At 39.9% G+C, this 16,213-nt stretch overlaps 1 protein-coding gene across 1 annotated transcript in view; it reads right to left on the reverse strand.

The window, feature by feature from the left end:
* TMTC1 (transmembrane O-mannosyltransferase targeting cadherins 1) overlaps positions 1-16,213 on the reverse strand; it is a 245,606-nt gene that overhangs the window by 210,042 nt on the left and 19,351 nt on the right. Inside the window, exons 2-4 of the mRNA XM_081818947.1 lie at positions 13,760-13,937; positions 4,752-4,825; positions 1,375-1,551 (exon numbers count right to left, since the gene is read on the reverse strand). Of these exons, the coding sequence (XP_081675073.1) occupies positions 1,375-1,551; positions 4,752-4,825; positions 13,760-13,937 (429 nt within the window). The remainder of the gene's footprint in view (positions 1-1,374; positions 1,552-4,751; positions 4,826-13,759; positions 13,938-16,213) is intronic.

A 16,213-nucleotide genomic window follows, 5' to 3' on the forward strand; every position in this document is an offset into this window, starting at 1 on the left:
GACCAGATGAAGCAGAAAGGAGTATATAGTGGGCTGGAGAGTCCCGAGACCAGAGGACACATGACTTCATGGATGAGGTTAAAATCGCTCTGGAACTGGACCACAGGGGTCTGCAGTCAGTCGTCACATCCTTCTGCTGTCAGTGAGGCAAAGCAGAAAGGGCTTAGGACGCAGAGCTACAGAGGAGGCAAGAAGAAGTGGGAACAGGACGGGTTGCTAGGTCATCCTATAAAAAATAAGGCCGGCACCGCAATCCCTCCCATTGGTCAAGAGGATAGAGAGGCAAGGCATTCTTATATAAGCCAAGGGGAGGTCCTCAGGCTCACAGCTTTCTTGGCATGAGCTTAGGTCAAAATGATAACCGAGCTCCTTCCTTTTACACGCCTCTGAGATTTACAGAGAGCCAATAGAGCACTAAAGTCTATTTAAATTATCTCTAAGCACGCCCAGGCAGGAAGGTGATCAGAATGTAATGGCTCATCTCAGCTTGTTGCCACTCAATAACACTGCTCTTATCTTTATGTCAAGGAGTATAAAGAGGTAGGGAATGGGATAAAAAGGCAGGGTATTTTTTAAAGCTAAAATTCTTCGTCGGATGAAGGAGAAGAATAAATCAACCACATTTTTTTAAAAGTTCAAAAGTAAGGGCCTTATAATTACCGAAAAATGGGGTCTGCATGGCAAATTGTTAGTAATTATGGATTTGAAAGAGGAAGAAAAATATAGTGTGTGCTTCAACTTTTAATATGCCATAGCATTCTTACCATCTATAATCCACAGATATAATGAATGTGCTTAAACTCTTTAAGTGAAAATAGGCTACTAAATAAACTTGACCTTTAATTTGAATATAACATGTATGGTTTAGAGTGGCCTTTTATGGAATTCCAAAACAAGACTCCCAAATACTCTTAGGTAACAGCATCATCCCTAGAACAAGTAAGCAGACCCAACTTAGCAGTGCTTTTTGATGGGTAACACTCATTTGAATGCAGGGATTCAAGGCAAGCTGTTAAGAAACAGTTACCCCCATTTGCAACCACTTCTCTTTGCGAATCAGGATTTCTTAATAATATGCCACCAAAACAATCTAGCAACATAAACTTAGCAATTAACATAGATACTTTCCAATTCCAAATTTAGGGCTCACAAAATCTTTATAGTCCTCATTGATTTTTATAAAGTGTGAAGGGTTTGAAATATCTAACACATTTATCTTAACAAAACAAACCTTATTAATTTATGGTCTAAGACGAGGTTACGTTTAACAAAATGTTATACTTTTTTTTTTTACTGAAAGTTTGAAAGCTATTGATTTAAGTAATTCTTCTCTGCACATACATTGCTTGATATCCAAACTTGAAAATGACTTACGATTTCTCTTGCTTGTGGGATAGGGAAAAGAGATCATAAACCAAGCACACTCCAAACACCGTGATGCCTGTCTCTTTCACCAGCATGGCGCAGGTCCCCAAAAACAAACTGAGCAGCAAGAAGAAGGGAGAAGTGGTGGGAGGGAAACATTCCCCAATATGATGCTGGTCCACACTCCTGGAAAACAAGATCAAGGCTCTTTTAACCTAAGAAGAAATGTGAGTCACTGAGAAATACTAACTTTTAAAAATTAGATTTAACAATCAATTTCATTGTATTCTAAATAAGCAGGTGAACAAATATTTCTTCATGAATATTCATCACAGAATTATTTAAAATTGCAAAGATGAGAAAAAGTGAATGCCCAACAACACTGAACTTGGTACTTAAATTAAGGTACATATAAATTATGGTAAAATATGACATATAACAAATGGACACTAAAAAACCACTTAAAATGGTACCAGAGAGATATAGTTAGTAGCATGGAAGGATGTTTAAGTGAATATATTTTAAGTGAATAATACAGATTACTAAGCTTATGCATGAACTCTGAAACCAGGTTCCCTGGGTTCCAATCACAGCTCTGCAGCTAACTGGGTATTATGGGGCAGGTTATTATACCTCTCTGTGCCTCAGTTCCCTCATGTATGAAATAGGATCACAGTGACTTACAGAATTAAATAAATGTAGGCAGAATTAAATAAATGACTTACAACATGCGAAGTGGTGATCATCATTATTGTTATTTTGGTGAAGGTGTTTCATATGCTTCTGTACATAAATCAGTCAGTGGATACAGATACATATACCGAAATATAATCCTCATTTCCTCTGTGATGAAAATACAGATGTTTTGGCCTTTTTCTTTTTTGGGGTTAATTGGTATTTTGAAGTTTATTTTCCAAGGGATGTATTAGGTAAATTTTTTTTCTCAGTATAATTTCCAGGAGGGATTTTCAAAAATCTTCCCGAGCTATAAAGCCTTTTTTCAACTTACAACATAGAATCAGCCCACACCCAAAAACATCACTATTCCTTCAGTAAGTGTCACACCCATCTGCCCCTACTCCTCTGAAGTAAAGGCCAATATTTCTGTAGTTAGGACACCTTAGTTGTATTATGTCTTGGAACAATGACCTAAAATTATATGCCAGATTTGCAGTGGATATACATTTTTTTCTGAAGCTGGTCTACAAGTTTCAATTGCTAAGACTGAGAATGGCATGCACAGTAGAAACTGCAATCCCATGGCTCATTGTCACATAGAGATAGATGGACACAACGCTGGCCTCACCATGTTCCCGAATGTACCATCCACACAGAAAAAGCCCAAGAGAATAAGTTTAAACCAAAAGGGAACTGTTAATCTTGTTCTAATACCAGAGTTAAACAGCAAAGAATTACCTGGTGAATTTGGGCTTCCATTGTTAAGATTTTTCACAATACCATTTCCAATGACTGGCAATGCAGTGTTGAGTCACAAAGCCAGGCCTAGGAGACTAGTACTGGACACGTACCCCCCACTTTTCACAAGTTGACGTTACTTTAATGAAAGACCTACATGAGTCCCTATTTTCTGTAACAGGAAGAAATCCGAAGAGGATTTCTGCTTTTATGAAAGAAGGTGAAAAGCAAAAACAGTGTTTAGTGTTTTTTCTGTGGGAGTGTTACAGAAGCGGTGTGCCCCCCAGGCAGCAGAGCGGCCCTGCCAATCGGCTCCATCCCCAGGGCCACACTCAGCATCTCAGCACCCAGCCTCCAGAGCTTTGAACTGTGTGAGCATCCGTGCTTCATCTCCATTTAGTCTGTTCATCCATTAGCGAGATGTGTCCGAAGGTATCAGAAAAAACCCAAGAGAAGTTGTTTTTGGGGTCTTGGAATGCCCCCAATTTTTCCATATCAATTAATGACCACTGTTTCTTCAACTTGAGGCCATTTTAGCTTACAAAAGGTGTTCACAGAAACGCTCTACTTTCAGATAGCGGGGGAAACCTGTAGTAAGAAAAGGCTCCACTCGTTAAACCAAAATTCCCTAAGAATTTATTCTTTTCATTCTTGGTCATCCAAGGTCTAAACTGGTTTATAACAGGGTTTCTCAGTCTGAGGACTACCGGCATTTTGGGGAAAATGGTGCTTTGTTGTAAGGGTTGTCCTGCACATTGTAGGACCCTTGGCCTCTACTTACTAAATGCCAGTAGCACCTTTCCACTTAACAACAAGCGAAAGTGTCTCCAAACATTCCCAAATGTCCCGAGGGGAAGACCATAACTGCCCCATAGTGAGAACCACTTGTTTAGAATTGTATTGCTCAGAGTCACTGGGCTCTGAAAGATGGCAGGTCAATTAACTCATCCAAAGATCAACATTCACAAATCCCTAGCCAGGTATCCCTCCATGAAGTAGGGTGACATGATTCACTGGCCCCCTTTCTTCTGGGCCACCCCCTGAGCCATCTACCCCACTCCCATTCTCTTTTTAACCTGTCCCTTTCCCTATGTGGATATGTCACAACTCAAGTGAGAATGTGAGCACTTTGGGGAGTAAGGGCAATATAATGGGAAATTATTTTATTGCTTTTCAGCATCCCAAAGTAAGGAACTTATGTATTTTGATTAAAGAATGTATAAATTAGAAAACCACAGTTAAGAAATACTCCCTCCGATTCAGCCTTTGTTATTTTAAGCTCTGAGCTACTTTAGTGAGGATAATAAAGAGGAAAAAAAATTAAGACCAAAATGAAAAAGGAGGAATTAAACAAATCACGGCCAAACAGAAGAGAGGACTTACACCCAATATATATTGGCTCGGAGCTTTCAAATTCCATTCTCAGTAAGAAATGACAAGTAAGAATAATCAAGAAGCCAGAGCTTCCCAACACTGGGAGAGCAGTTCCCTTTAAAAGGCAATGGCAAGGTTCAGAATGTGGATGGAAGAGAGAGCAGCCTTGCATTTGCTAAGGGGGGATTTTCTTCTTTTTTTTTTTTTTTAAAGATTTTATTTATTTATTTGAGAGAGAGAATGAGACAGAGAGCATGAGAGGGGGGAGGGTCAGAGAGAGAGGCAGACTCCCTGCCGAGCAGGGAGCCCGATGCGGGACTCGATCCCGGGACTCCAGGATCATGACCTGAGCCGAAGCAGTCGCTTAACCAACTGAGCCACCCAGGTGCCCTAAGGGGGGATTTTCTATGCTGGTCTCCACAAAGCTCTCTGGGCATTTTGCTGCCAAGAAGCCTCCCTCCTTTCTCAGATAGATGCTCAAAGTCTGCGCGTGCGGGACACACACATACACACACACACACACACCACACCCCAGAAATTCCCCAGGGGAAAGCAGGATTGCAACCACAGAGAAGGGCATTCTTAGCCATACCTACCTATTGTAGGAGAGAAAGGCCAACAGAAAGAACAGGCATGCTAACACATCAGCTCTGCCAACAATTCCAGCCACCTAGAAAGTTTGAAAAAATAAAGACCTCAGAAAATGGCTTTCAGAAAATGGTTACAGAAATGCATTCGTTTTTAGATGAATGTAAAGTATGATAAAATGAGAAAACACATTGTTCTTCAAATCTGACATATGACTAACCACCTCTGGTTATCATATATATAACAATAAGTTTATAGAAGGAGAAAAAGAGGAAGGAAGGGAAAATATTTTCATGCTTAATTTCATTTTTCACCATTCTTCTATAGAAGGGCAATTCAGATCATCAAGGTTTATTCATTTACTGGTTTATTCAAAAATATTTTTTGAGCAATGACTGAGCGCCAGACACTGCACCAGTCTTTGGTACCAGAGTGCTACTGGAGCAGAGGATATTTACAGAGGACTAGGAAAAAATAAGTTTAGGAAATGTTAATCCTGGTAAAAATAGGAATGAGTATGAACTCATGATCACCATGTGAGCACATGTACATGTGTGCGTGTGTGTGTGTGTGTGCGCGCTTCTTAGTTCTGTCCCTGAAAGAGCCTAACAGCAAGATAGCTCAGTAGCAAAGAGCCATCCTGGCACTGACCACCAACCATTCCTCCACTAAATAGAACGTGGGCTCCCTGGAGAAGTGGCCGGTTCCAGGGCTGAGGCTAAGGAGATCCCAGAGGAGCTTGGATCATCTTGTCATGTTAGAAGGTAAGAAAGTGTGCAAAAAGTGACAGGTACATGTTAAAAGGACACAGAAGCCAGTGACAAGGGGCTCCCACTGACCAAATATCAGGCCATTTGAACATCAAAATAAATAAGGACAATAATAAAACAAACCATTAAAAAAAAACAGACATCCATGAGTGCATCCTGATATTGATGGATGGATGAATGAATGCACATATAAGTACATACATAAATACAGTAAGCAAGTGAATGGGAAAAAAACAGAAAGCTCTTCCTTACATTGAAAAGCCAGTTCATGAATGTGGAGGGAATAGTGTGGTTGGCAAATAGCCGTTTTGCATCCAAAAGATTCAAGATTAGAATGAGCGAGAGACATCACAAAATACCAGTGGATGCTAAATCTAGGGTGTAAAGGTTTAATAAAGCATGGAGTATTAATAGGGCTTCAATGCACTTCCTTCAAAGAATTTACTTGTTAAATAAAAAAGTAAAAAGAATAATTATACTATGGAGAAAATGCATTACACCTTAACTGGGGAATCAAACTTGACCTCACCAATAAAGGGCAAATAGATGTGGCATGTCTCTCTGCAGGTGATAACCTGAGAGGGACACAATATTGCTTTTGTCAAATTCCAGCCAGGGATACATAACCTGAATATAATCAGGAGAAGACATCGGACAAACCCAGGGTGAGGAACACTCTATCAAATATATAAATACATATATTTTATATTAATAAAGTATAAAATACAACAATTCTACATAATTTTATATCATTAATATTTTAATATCTCCTCCTTTATATTGTATCATGATTTACTAAATACATTACAACTCCTATAATCTAATGTATTATAATACTGCCTATATTAGTACATAATACATGTATATTATGCTTACATAACATACTACATGTGCATATATTATGTATTTCTATTTTATATACTGTATATTTTTACATATTTCAATATTCTGTATTTACATATAATAATTATACTATTTATACTTATACATTATAAAAATTTAATATAAAATATAAATAAGGAAGTTTAGAAAATATAAATTCTATAAATCATGGGTTATAAGTTATACAACACATATGTATTATAAATAATCATTTGAAATAACATATTACACATCAGTTGCAATGTTATAATAAATATCATGTAAACAGTTTATAATATACATACTAAATATAAGTTTTAAATTATATTTAAAGCTGTGAATTATATTATAGAAAGACAATGAAGACTGGTAACTGTTCCAAACTTGAGACTAAAGAGAAATATGACTAATGGCCTTGGTTTTAGAAAATATACAACTAAATTATTCAGATGTAAAGAGGCATGAATTATGCAACCTACTCTCAAATGTTTCAGAATACGAATAATATTTTTATATATTAAGGGGAAAAGAGAGGAAGAATGAGAAAACAAATGTGGTAAAATGTTAAAAATTGGTGAATCTGGGCAATGAGTATATGGTCATTATATTTTTGAGGTTCAAAAATTTTTTTTTAACTTGTTACTTAAGAAAGGGACTGAAGTGGAGGGAGAGTGGGGAACAGACAGCTATTTATAAATCTTTGTGTTAGTCCACTACTACTTAAAACGTGCGAGCATTTCTCTTGATTTTTTTGAAATTCAAGAAATAAAACTGTAAAGGAAAAAAAATGGGGTATGGTTCAAAGAATGCTTCTCACGAAGGCCATGTATGCGCTGGATCTTAAAGATGAGTAAGAGCTCACAAGGGGAAGGAACAGGGTTGACATTTCAGGCACAGAAAACTGCATCACCCAAACCATCCAGGACCTGTAGTCCACTGTGTTAGAGAATCAATCATAATTAATAGCAGAAAACAGTGTTCTGGGAAATACACCTATAAATACTCTCATATAATGAGCACACTTTGCAGTCCTAAAGGAGGGGCAATGATACATGCATGTAGCTAGACCATCCAAGGCTTGAATACAGACTCCTTCTCTTGTGATTTGAGTGAGACTCAATTTTGTTATCTTTAATTTCTGGGATTTGGTTTTGTTATCTTTATTATTTTTTAAGATTTTATTTATTTATTTATTTGAGAGAGAGAGAGCACGAGCAGGGGAGAGGGGCAGAGGCAGAGGGATAAGCAGACTCCCTGATGAGCAGGGAGCCCAATGACATGGGGCTTGATCCCAGGACCCTGAGATCACGACCTGAGCCAAAGGCAGATGCTTAACTGACTGAGCCACCCAGGTGCCCCCCATTTTGTTATCTTTAAAATGCATAACACCCCCACCGCATGTTACTGTTGTGATTAATAAGATGATATATATGAAGTGCCCACTCAATGTGGGTGTCCTTTTTTCTTCCTTTTCCCTGCAGAGAAGGTGGGTGGGACTCAGTGCTGAGACAGGTTTTCTTGTGGGGCTTATAGAAATCATCTTTTTATATTTAGGCTTATATGTATGATATTTTAATTTAACTTTATTAGATAATCAAATATATTAGTTAAAAATATAAATAGGAGATAATTTAATTATATACTTGCATAGGGATTGACAGCAAGTCACACACTGAGCAAAATTCTAGTCCAATCTATACCAAGAGAAACCTGGATATGGCTAAAGAATTTCACGAGCAGTAGAGTTAAAAGGTATTAGCTGCTGTGGATGCCTGGACCACACACTGTTTATTGATCCATTAATCTATAAGGAGTGTGAGTGCCAAATCAGGAAGACTGCCCGACTCAAGGGAGGTAGGGAATGACAATACGGTGTCACCTCAGTGTCAAGAACCAGCTCAGACTCACAGTCAGGAAAGCAACAATTGCACACGGATCGCTTGTGAGCCCAGATCTGCTCCGTCTGCACAACAGCGTCTCTGAGCATGGAGCTCAGCATCACCTGCAAGGCCCCTGAAAGGTGAAACAGAGAGCCCAGCTCGCTAGCAACAACATCCTAGGATAAGGCCACACATCTGGGCCCAGAGGGACACTCATCATGGCACAACTGGTGCGGCCAACTCACACAACAGCAAGACTTGCAAGCTGATACTGGGTGTAGCAAGTTGGAAGGAGGCAGTCACAAGCTAGGCAAGCATAACTAATGTGCTAAAGGCGCCTGAAGCCTCCTTCTCAGATTGCAGCCAGTTTGTGCAGCCGGGAAGCCAGCTGGACGTGCCCAGATAGAAAGAATGTAGCATTCCTCGGAGCAGGAGCTCAGAGGGCGGGTTGAAATGTTAGTGCTGACACTGAGAGACTGAACACGTACTCGATGTCCCTGTTGAGCTGGGGTCTCTGGGGCAAGGGGGTTAGAGGTCTTAAAAACAAGGTGCTTGTCATCAACTACTGTATGTCTAGACCAACCATTCACTTTCACTGCAATTCAGTTAGTATCATCATGTTCAGTAACGGCATGATTTATTCCACTCAACAAACATTTCCCAAGGACCTCCTCTGTGCCGGATACTGTGCCAGATGGAGGAGTATGCCCTGCCGAGAGGCGTTTAACATCCGGGGGTTGGGGGGAAGGGGGTCAAAGGAGGGTATTAATACGATACAAGGGAGCCGCGTGTATCATAAAGAGGAGAAATAATTGCCATGAGAAGAATGGAGGGATTGACTTTGCAGAATCTGGAAGGCTTCATGGAAAGGCTGGTGTTATACACTAAAACCTAAAGGACAAGCAAGGAGGGCTCAGTAAGCTCAAGACAGGGGAATGTGAATCCGGGACCCGAGAAGGACCACAGAAGCATTCCAGGCAGAGGAAGGCGCAGTCTGAAAACACAGGAGGTGTTTCTGGAAGGGAAGGCATAAAGTGATGAGAGCATGGAGTAATAAGCAAATGAAAGGGGACAGGAGTGAGCAAATATGGGATGTTAAGTTGGAGCTCCCGGGGCTTGATTCTAAGACAACATAGGCTGAACTGTAGGATGCCGGGAAGTACAAAGGACTTAGCCAAAAATACATGCAGATGGATAGCATGCATTTCTGCCTCAAGCTGCAGGTTTTCCTCACCAAAAGGGTGGTTTTTACCTAGGAACTGAATCCTGTAACACAAACTCAAAGGATGGTAAAAATGAGAAAACTTCACTGGGTAGCATTCAAACAATGTAACAATCAGATCTAAGTCCTAGCAAGCTTAACAGAATCACATGTGAAAAATACCAATTAATTTAATTTGCCCCCCAAACTTCTTATTTCTTAGCAGACCATTCATAGGATTTGCATAAAGTATACCATATGTACCAAGTTATTGATTGTTCCCTCTGCACGAATGAGTCCCATTAGTGTCAGACAGGGCCAGGAAACACACACTTAACATGCAACAGCTGAAAGCCAGGCTGACTGATTAGATCATGACCAATTCTCTCCTACGTGCTCTTGTCCCAGTTCTGGAAATGGTGACCTTAACCCTCAACTCCATGTGTCAGTATCTCCTGTTCTTGCTTTTGACTTGACATAAGTGCCTTCCTTCCAACCAATAATGTTTCTATGATGATTGCTAAGTTTCCATTCCCACCGGGGAATTACAATGATTTTCCCCATTTTCCCAATTTCTCTGCTTATTTTTCTGATGATTCAGAAAATATACTGTCAGAAAACCCTTCGAAGAATCACAAGGTCTTCAATGAGGAAAGGTCTGGGTCATTGTCATTGCTATACCTCCTGCACTTTAATACTTGTTGAAAGATTGAGTAAATCAATGAATTTGTTCCTCATACTTAAATTGGAGATAATTTTTTTATGACAACATATTGCTTTATCTTGTATGTATTTATGTGCATGTTCTTTGGCTTTTTTAGGAGCTTGTGAACAAATTATGGGTAGGGACCCCTTATCCACCCACATGCCCTCCCGGCACCTAGCAGTGCCTACACCAAGCAAGTATTCATTTACTATATGTTGATTACATAATTAAGGAAACAAATCCTTAATCATACCAACATGTTTAAGCAGAACCCTTCCCTCAAAAAATGTTAATTCTCCATCCTTCCTGGGATTACTTATGGTCCTGATTTTCTTCTTATTTAGCAAAGGGGAGATATATCCCTCTGACTCCCTCTCCAGCCACACTTATCATCTATTTTTCTTTTCTTTTTTAATAATTTATCACTAAGTCTTCTATAACACAATGGTTTTTTTTCCCCTATCTCTCTGTCTTCTTCCTTAGAAACCTAAACTAATACCTGTAATTGAATGATGGTCTCCTATTTACTTCCTAGTATAGATTGTTACGTAAGTCAAATTTCTTCACCTCCTTCTTACACTTCTCTCATTCCTTGTGAATGCAAACAGTTTCTCTAAAATTTTTCCCTAAATGTCCAGCTCTCAGACTCCTTTGTCCCTATAATTATGATATCATGGATTTTTTTTTTTTTATTATTAGCTTGTTGAAACCTTTTCTTAAAGGTCACTTTGCTAACAGGATTTTTCCTTTTTCTTAGAATTCGACCAAACTCTACCAGCTCATGATCCCACTGTCCAAGGTTACCTGCTCTCCCTCTTTACAAGCATAGAATTAAGACTGTTATTGTCCTACTCCTTTATTCTTCTGTGGAAAAATTTTCCCCAAGACACTCTAAGCACATATTTTCCACTGTACTTTGACCCGGCATCATATATTCTATATGGCTAGGAGTAGTAGTCCTTGATTATTTCTCTTCAGGTGACATCCAAAAAGAATATTAAAAACTTAGGTATCTCTCTCATCTTTTAAAATACTTGAAAGAATCTAACTTAATAAAGCCATAATATTACTGTTTTAAATGTACCAAATGGAATCTGAAATGTGCCACCGCGATTTGAAGCTTGTTATTTTCCATTTACACAAACGTGAACAGGCTCTTCTTTAAATGACAGACATTTCACACCCATTCCCCTTGAACTCTTATTTCTATTTTATTTCCCCCTGAGCATTGTTTCTTAACGTATTGTGTAGTCATGCTTAAAAATATTCTACTCATCATCTTCTCTCTCTGTAATAAAAATACATATATAAAGTTACCTCACTAAGTTACCCCACTTAGTATTAATACACAATTGCTCAATACATCATAAATTAGAAAAATGATAAATAGCTCTCAGATATAAAAATACACTTCTTAATAACAGGTTTAGCAAGTTTTTCTTTTTTCTTTTTAAAGATTTATTTGAGAGAGAGAGTATGAGTGGGAGAGGCAGAGGAAGAGAGAGAATCTCAAGCAGACTCCCCACCAAGCACAGAGCCCGATGAGGGGCTCGATCCCATGACCCTGAGACCATGACCGGAGCTGAAATCAAGAGCTGGACACTTCACCAACTGAGCCACCCAGACGCCCCACGTTTCTTTTCAATAAGTGCAATTATTGACGGAATATTACTTTAGGTTAGAATAAGAAAGCATACCGTATCAGTTCCATCCTAGCTTTCATCTTTACAGAAATGTTCACATAAATAAGTGAAACAGAAGTAGCTATGTTATAGCAGTGACTTAATTCTTTGAACACTAAGGTCATCTGCAAAATCATAGTGATCTATCATATTACATAATGCTTAATGATCTACCGGCCCGACAACTCAATCAGATCCTCCTTTAATTTGGTTGAAAGCAAATAATTTCAGCATACCCATCATGAGAGTTACCTATCATTAGAGTCATTCGCTTTCATGGTTTCTCAGCACTACAGCAAAAATGGCTTCACCGAGACTTTCCAAAGGACTATTACTTATAGTCTTCCACTTAGAGGGACCTTTTCAGTCTAAAATACTCAAAAAAGGCCTGGGAAATTGACCTTAATATAATTTTTTTATAAAATGATTTTTTTTCTTTGTCACTCACTCCAAATATATTTGTTTCAAAACCTTGGGCTTACAGATGTAGAATACTATTTGTAGAAAAGGTCCATCATGTAGCCTAACTGGCAAAACCAGTCCTCATTACAAAACCAATTGGCCAAATCAGGCTTCTTGTCTCGGCTCAAATGAACATATTATGATGCATCCCCATGACAACCATCTCACTTCTGAATTCAGAAGATTAACACAGGTCACCATACCCCACTTCTAATGCCACACTCCATTCTTCACAGAAATACTGTGTAAGACAAAGAGCAATATGAAGCCCCACTCCAGGTCTGTGATGCCTCAATTGAAGGAGGCTTTGCTGACACCAATATATTAAATTGTTTCTTTTCTTTTTTTTTTTTTAAAGATTTTATTTATTTATTCATGACAGACAGAGAGAGAGAGAGAGAGAGGCAGAGGGAGAAGCAGGCTCCCGAGGAGCAGGGAGCCCAATGCGGGACTCGATCCCAGGACCCTGAGATCATGACCTGAGCCGAAGGCAGACGCTTAACCATCTGAGCCACCCAGGTGCCCTATTAAATTGTTTCTTAAAACAGTACCTCAGAGATGTGGACACCTGGGGCATAGTAAAATTCTGATGTAGGTGAGACATCCCTTTCTATTTTTCAATGAGACGACAACTGGAAGGGGAGGAGGGAGAGGAGAACCAACTTGACACCCTGACCCTGTGTGTGTTCTCAGAGAAACTATAGGCAAGTGTCCAGAAGCAAGCTGAGGCTCTGGAAATGATTCTTTTAAAGCTGTGGGGCCCACGGACCCCTTGGAAAGTCTTCGTCTGCCCCTAGCAATACGGACAAAATAAACCAACTGTGGTTACTGAGCCGTGAAACAGGGTAACTTGATAAATGCCTTCTCAGTGCATGATTAAGTCCATATTTCAAAGAGGACCACAAATCTGAACTACCTATACTTTTTAAATAAATTTTGCATCACCCACCAAATAACTACACTTCACATGAAATAACCTGGAAACCTAATTCTAAGTCCCTATTGTAAGTCTGTCTTTCTACCCTGAAGTATGTCAGTCTAACTTTTTAGCCCTCCCCTCGCACTCACCGTTCGGCACCATAAATATTATAAATATAAAGCAGAGAGAGAAAAGGTAAAATACAAATGTAGAGCAGGAACAATGCCTCAGCACAATAAGTACCTCAAAATGCCCTGTGCTGTTTAAAACACATTAGAACTTAAATTTTCTTCAAATAAAGAATTGTGGCCGTTTATTACGACACGTAATAATAACAGTGGTTATTTGGAAAAGCAGTTAAATCGTGGAGGCCATGTGGACATTCAAAAAGACAAGTTGTCAAGCAGAATGATTTATATATAACGATTAACACTTCAGTGAAGCTCTGAATTCACGTGGTTTTGAAAGAGGGGGGGAGATCTGTTTAGCTTTTTTCCCTTAGTTCCTTGTTTCACGGAGGTCCAATGATACTCACCGCCTCTGTGTGAATAGGATGCACAGCAAAAAGCAACGCTGTAGCAAAAGCAAGTCCCCGGTTCCTGAAGACAGCTTTGTCACAGGTGTACATCAGGACAAGAGTCACAAGACAGTGTAAAATCACATTCACCGCATGAAAGTAGAATGGGTTCATGCCAGTCAAAAATATGTTCAGCCTGTACAAAAAAGACAGAAACAGAAGCCGAATCAGCTACAAACAGAACAGAAGCACAAGGAGAGAGGAGGGGATCAATCATTTCAAAAGATAAGCTATTCAATCAATTATTTTTATTTTATTTTTTTAAAAATATTTTATTTATTTATTTGACAGAGAGAGACACAGCGAGAGAGGGAACACAAGCAGGGGGAGTGGGAGAGGGAGAAGCAGGCTTCCCGCTGAGCAGGGAGCCCAACGCGGGGCTCGATCCCAGGACCCTGGGATCATGACCTGAGCCGAAGGCAGACGCTTAACGACTGAGCCACCCAGGTGCCCCTCAATCAATTATTTTTAAATGACTCCCAACATCAGGTTACTCTAGATGGGTGAGTATCGTTTGTCCCCATCTCAGGATTTTCCTATCTGTAGAAACCATGGCAAATGCAATACAATTTTATTTCAGAGAACTCTGTGGCCTCACTGAGAAGGCAGGCAGATAGGTGCTGAACCTGTTTTCCCTTCAGCCCGTGGCTCATGTGAACGACCCCATGATACTCTTGCTTTCATTGCCAGCTCTTCCCAGGAGCTGAGCGTTTAAAGGCTAGTCCACAGCGCTGTGGGTCAGAGCCGCAACCACTGGAGAGAAGAAAAAAGCCACAAGACTGAGACTGTGGTCACAATTGGGACAAACCAAGCATGAACGTGTTCTCTCACCCACAGTGCCCGCCAGGAACCAAATTTCCAGATTATGCACCTGGAATGATCGTTAATTACCACCCCACAAGGGATCTTCGGGGCATCTGAAGAGGCTATTACCAGCTGCATCTGAAATTAAAAGGATGAGCAAAAGCACATCATTTCAGAATCTGTATTAAATGTTTTCTAACATAAATTCCCACAGACCTCAAAATCTGAATTCTAAGATTATGATGAAGAAACTAAAGGGAATCACAGAAAGAAGGGAAATTTATGGGGTACCAGGGTGACTCAGTCGGTTAAAGCGTCCAACTCCTCGTTTCAGCTCAGGTCATGATCTCAGGATCGTGGAGTCTGCTTAAGATTCTCTCTCTCCCTCTCCCTCTGCACCCCCCACCCCATTCGCATGCTCTCTCTCTCTCCCTCCCTCTAAAAAGAAAAAAAAAGAGAGAGAAATTTCTTGTTCAACATCTTAAAAAATACTTTCCTGAGACAGAAATGCAGAACAGAGAGACTTAAGGTTGCCTTAAATTTAATAACAGGACATAATGTCCCCAATTGATTCTGTGGGGTTAGCAAAAATAGTTGTATAGGGTGTGATTCTTTTGGGGGAGCATATACACCCTAAGTGAGACTGCCTGTAGTTGTCTATACTCCCGCTCATTTTACTGAAACAGGAATCCCATGTCTTTATTCTCATGTCCTTGATCTGCTTGTCTTACACAAACACCTCCTCTCTGCCAAAACAATTGAGAATGTAAAAGTCAACTTCAGCGATGGCATAAGCATATTCTAAATACTTGACTTGATTCATGCAGGAATTTAACCTACAGAATTGTAAACATCTCAAGCTTTATTTGGACACATGAATATAAATGTCATAGTTACTAATTGACTCCATTTTCATTCCCACTGAAGTAATCATGGTCCTAACCAAGCCTAGAAAAATGAATTGCTTCGTGGAATCCAATTTCAGGCCTCTGAAGCAAGACTGGAGTGAGCTGTATGTTGGCCGACCCACGAGTCTGCACACAGCCCCAGAGTCCTGAAGACCCGAGCGTGGTGCGAAACAGCCCATCTAGAGGGAAAGAGGAATGTGCCGTGAACTAGGGGGCGGGCAGTGCAGCTAAAAAAGGGAGAAGAGCATCCCATTCCAGTACAGGAGGACCCACCTCTGGTGAGCGAGCTGCTGGAAATCACAAAGCTCGGGTTGGGGGAGCTCTGAGAAGGGCAAGACCAGGTCCCTATCCTTGAAGAACTTAGGCGCGATTCCTAGAAAGCCCATCCCCCTGAGGCTGATTTTACATCACCATCTACTCCAACAGGCTAAGCTTTCCGGACCAACTAAACCATTCATTTCAAGTTCACCCATGACAATGAGATAAAATAGGTAATCTTACAACCAGTTGGTGAGCGTCGGAGTGGGAAGGTCTCCAGGATCAATGTGCACCAAAAGGCTTTAAGAAGTACATAACCATTGACCAAAAATACCACTTCTAGGAATTTTCCATAAGGAAATAACCAGAAAAGAGTTCAAAGATAGATACAGATAGATATAGACACAGGTACAGATATGGATAGAGATGTAAACAGAGATAA

This window comes from Leptonychotes weddellii, chromosome 5 (genome assembly GCF_054177405.1).
Source record: "Leptonychotes weddellii isolate Sample4059 chromosome 5, ASM5417740v2, whole genome shotgun sequence".
Lineage (NCBI taxonomy): Eukaryota > Metazoa > Chordata > Mammalia > Carnivora > Phocidae > Leptonychotes > Leptonychotes weddellii.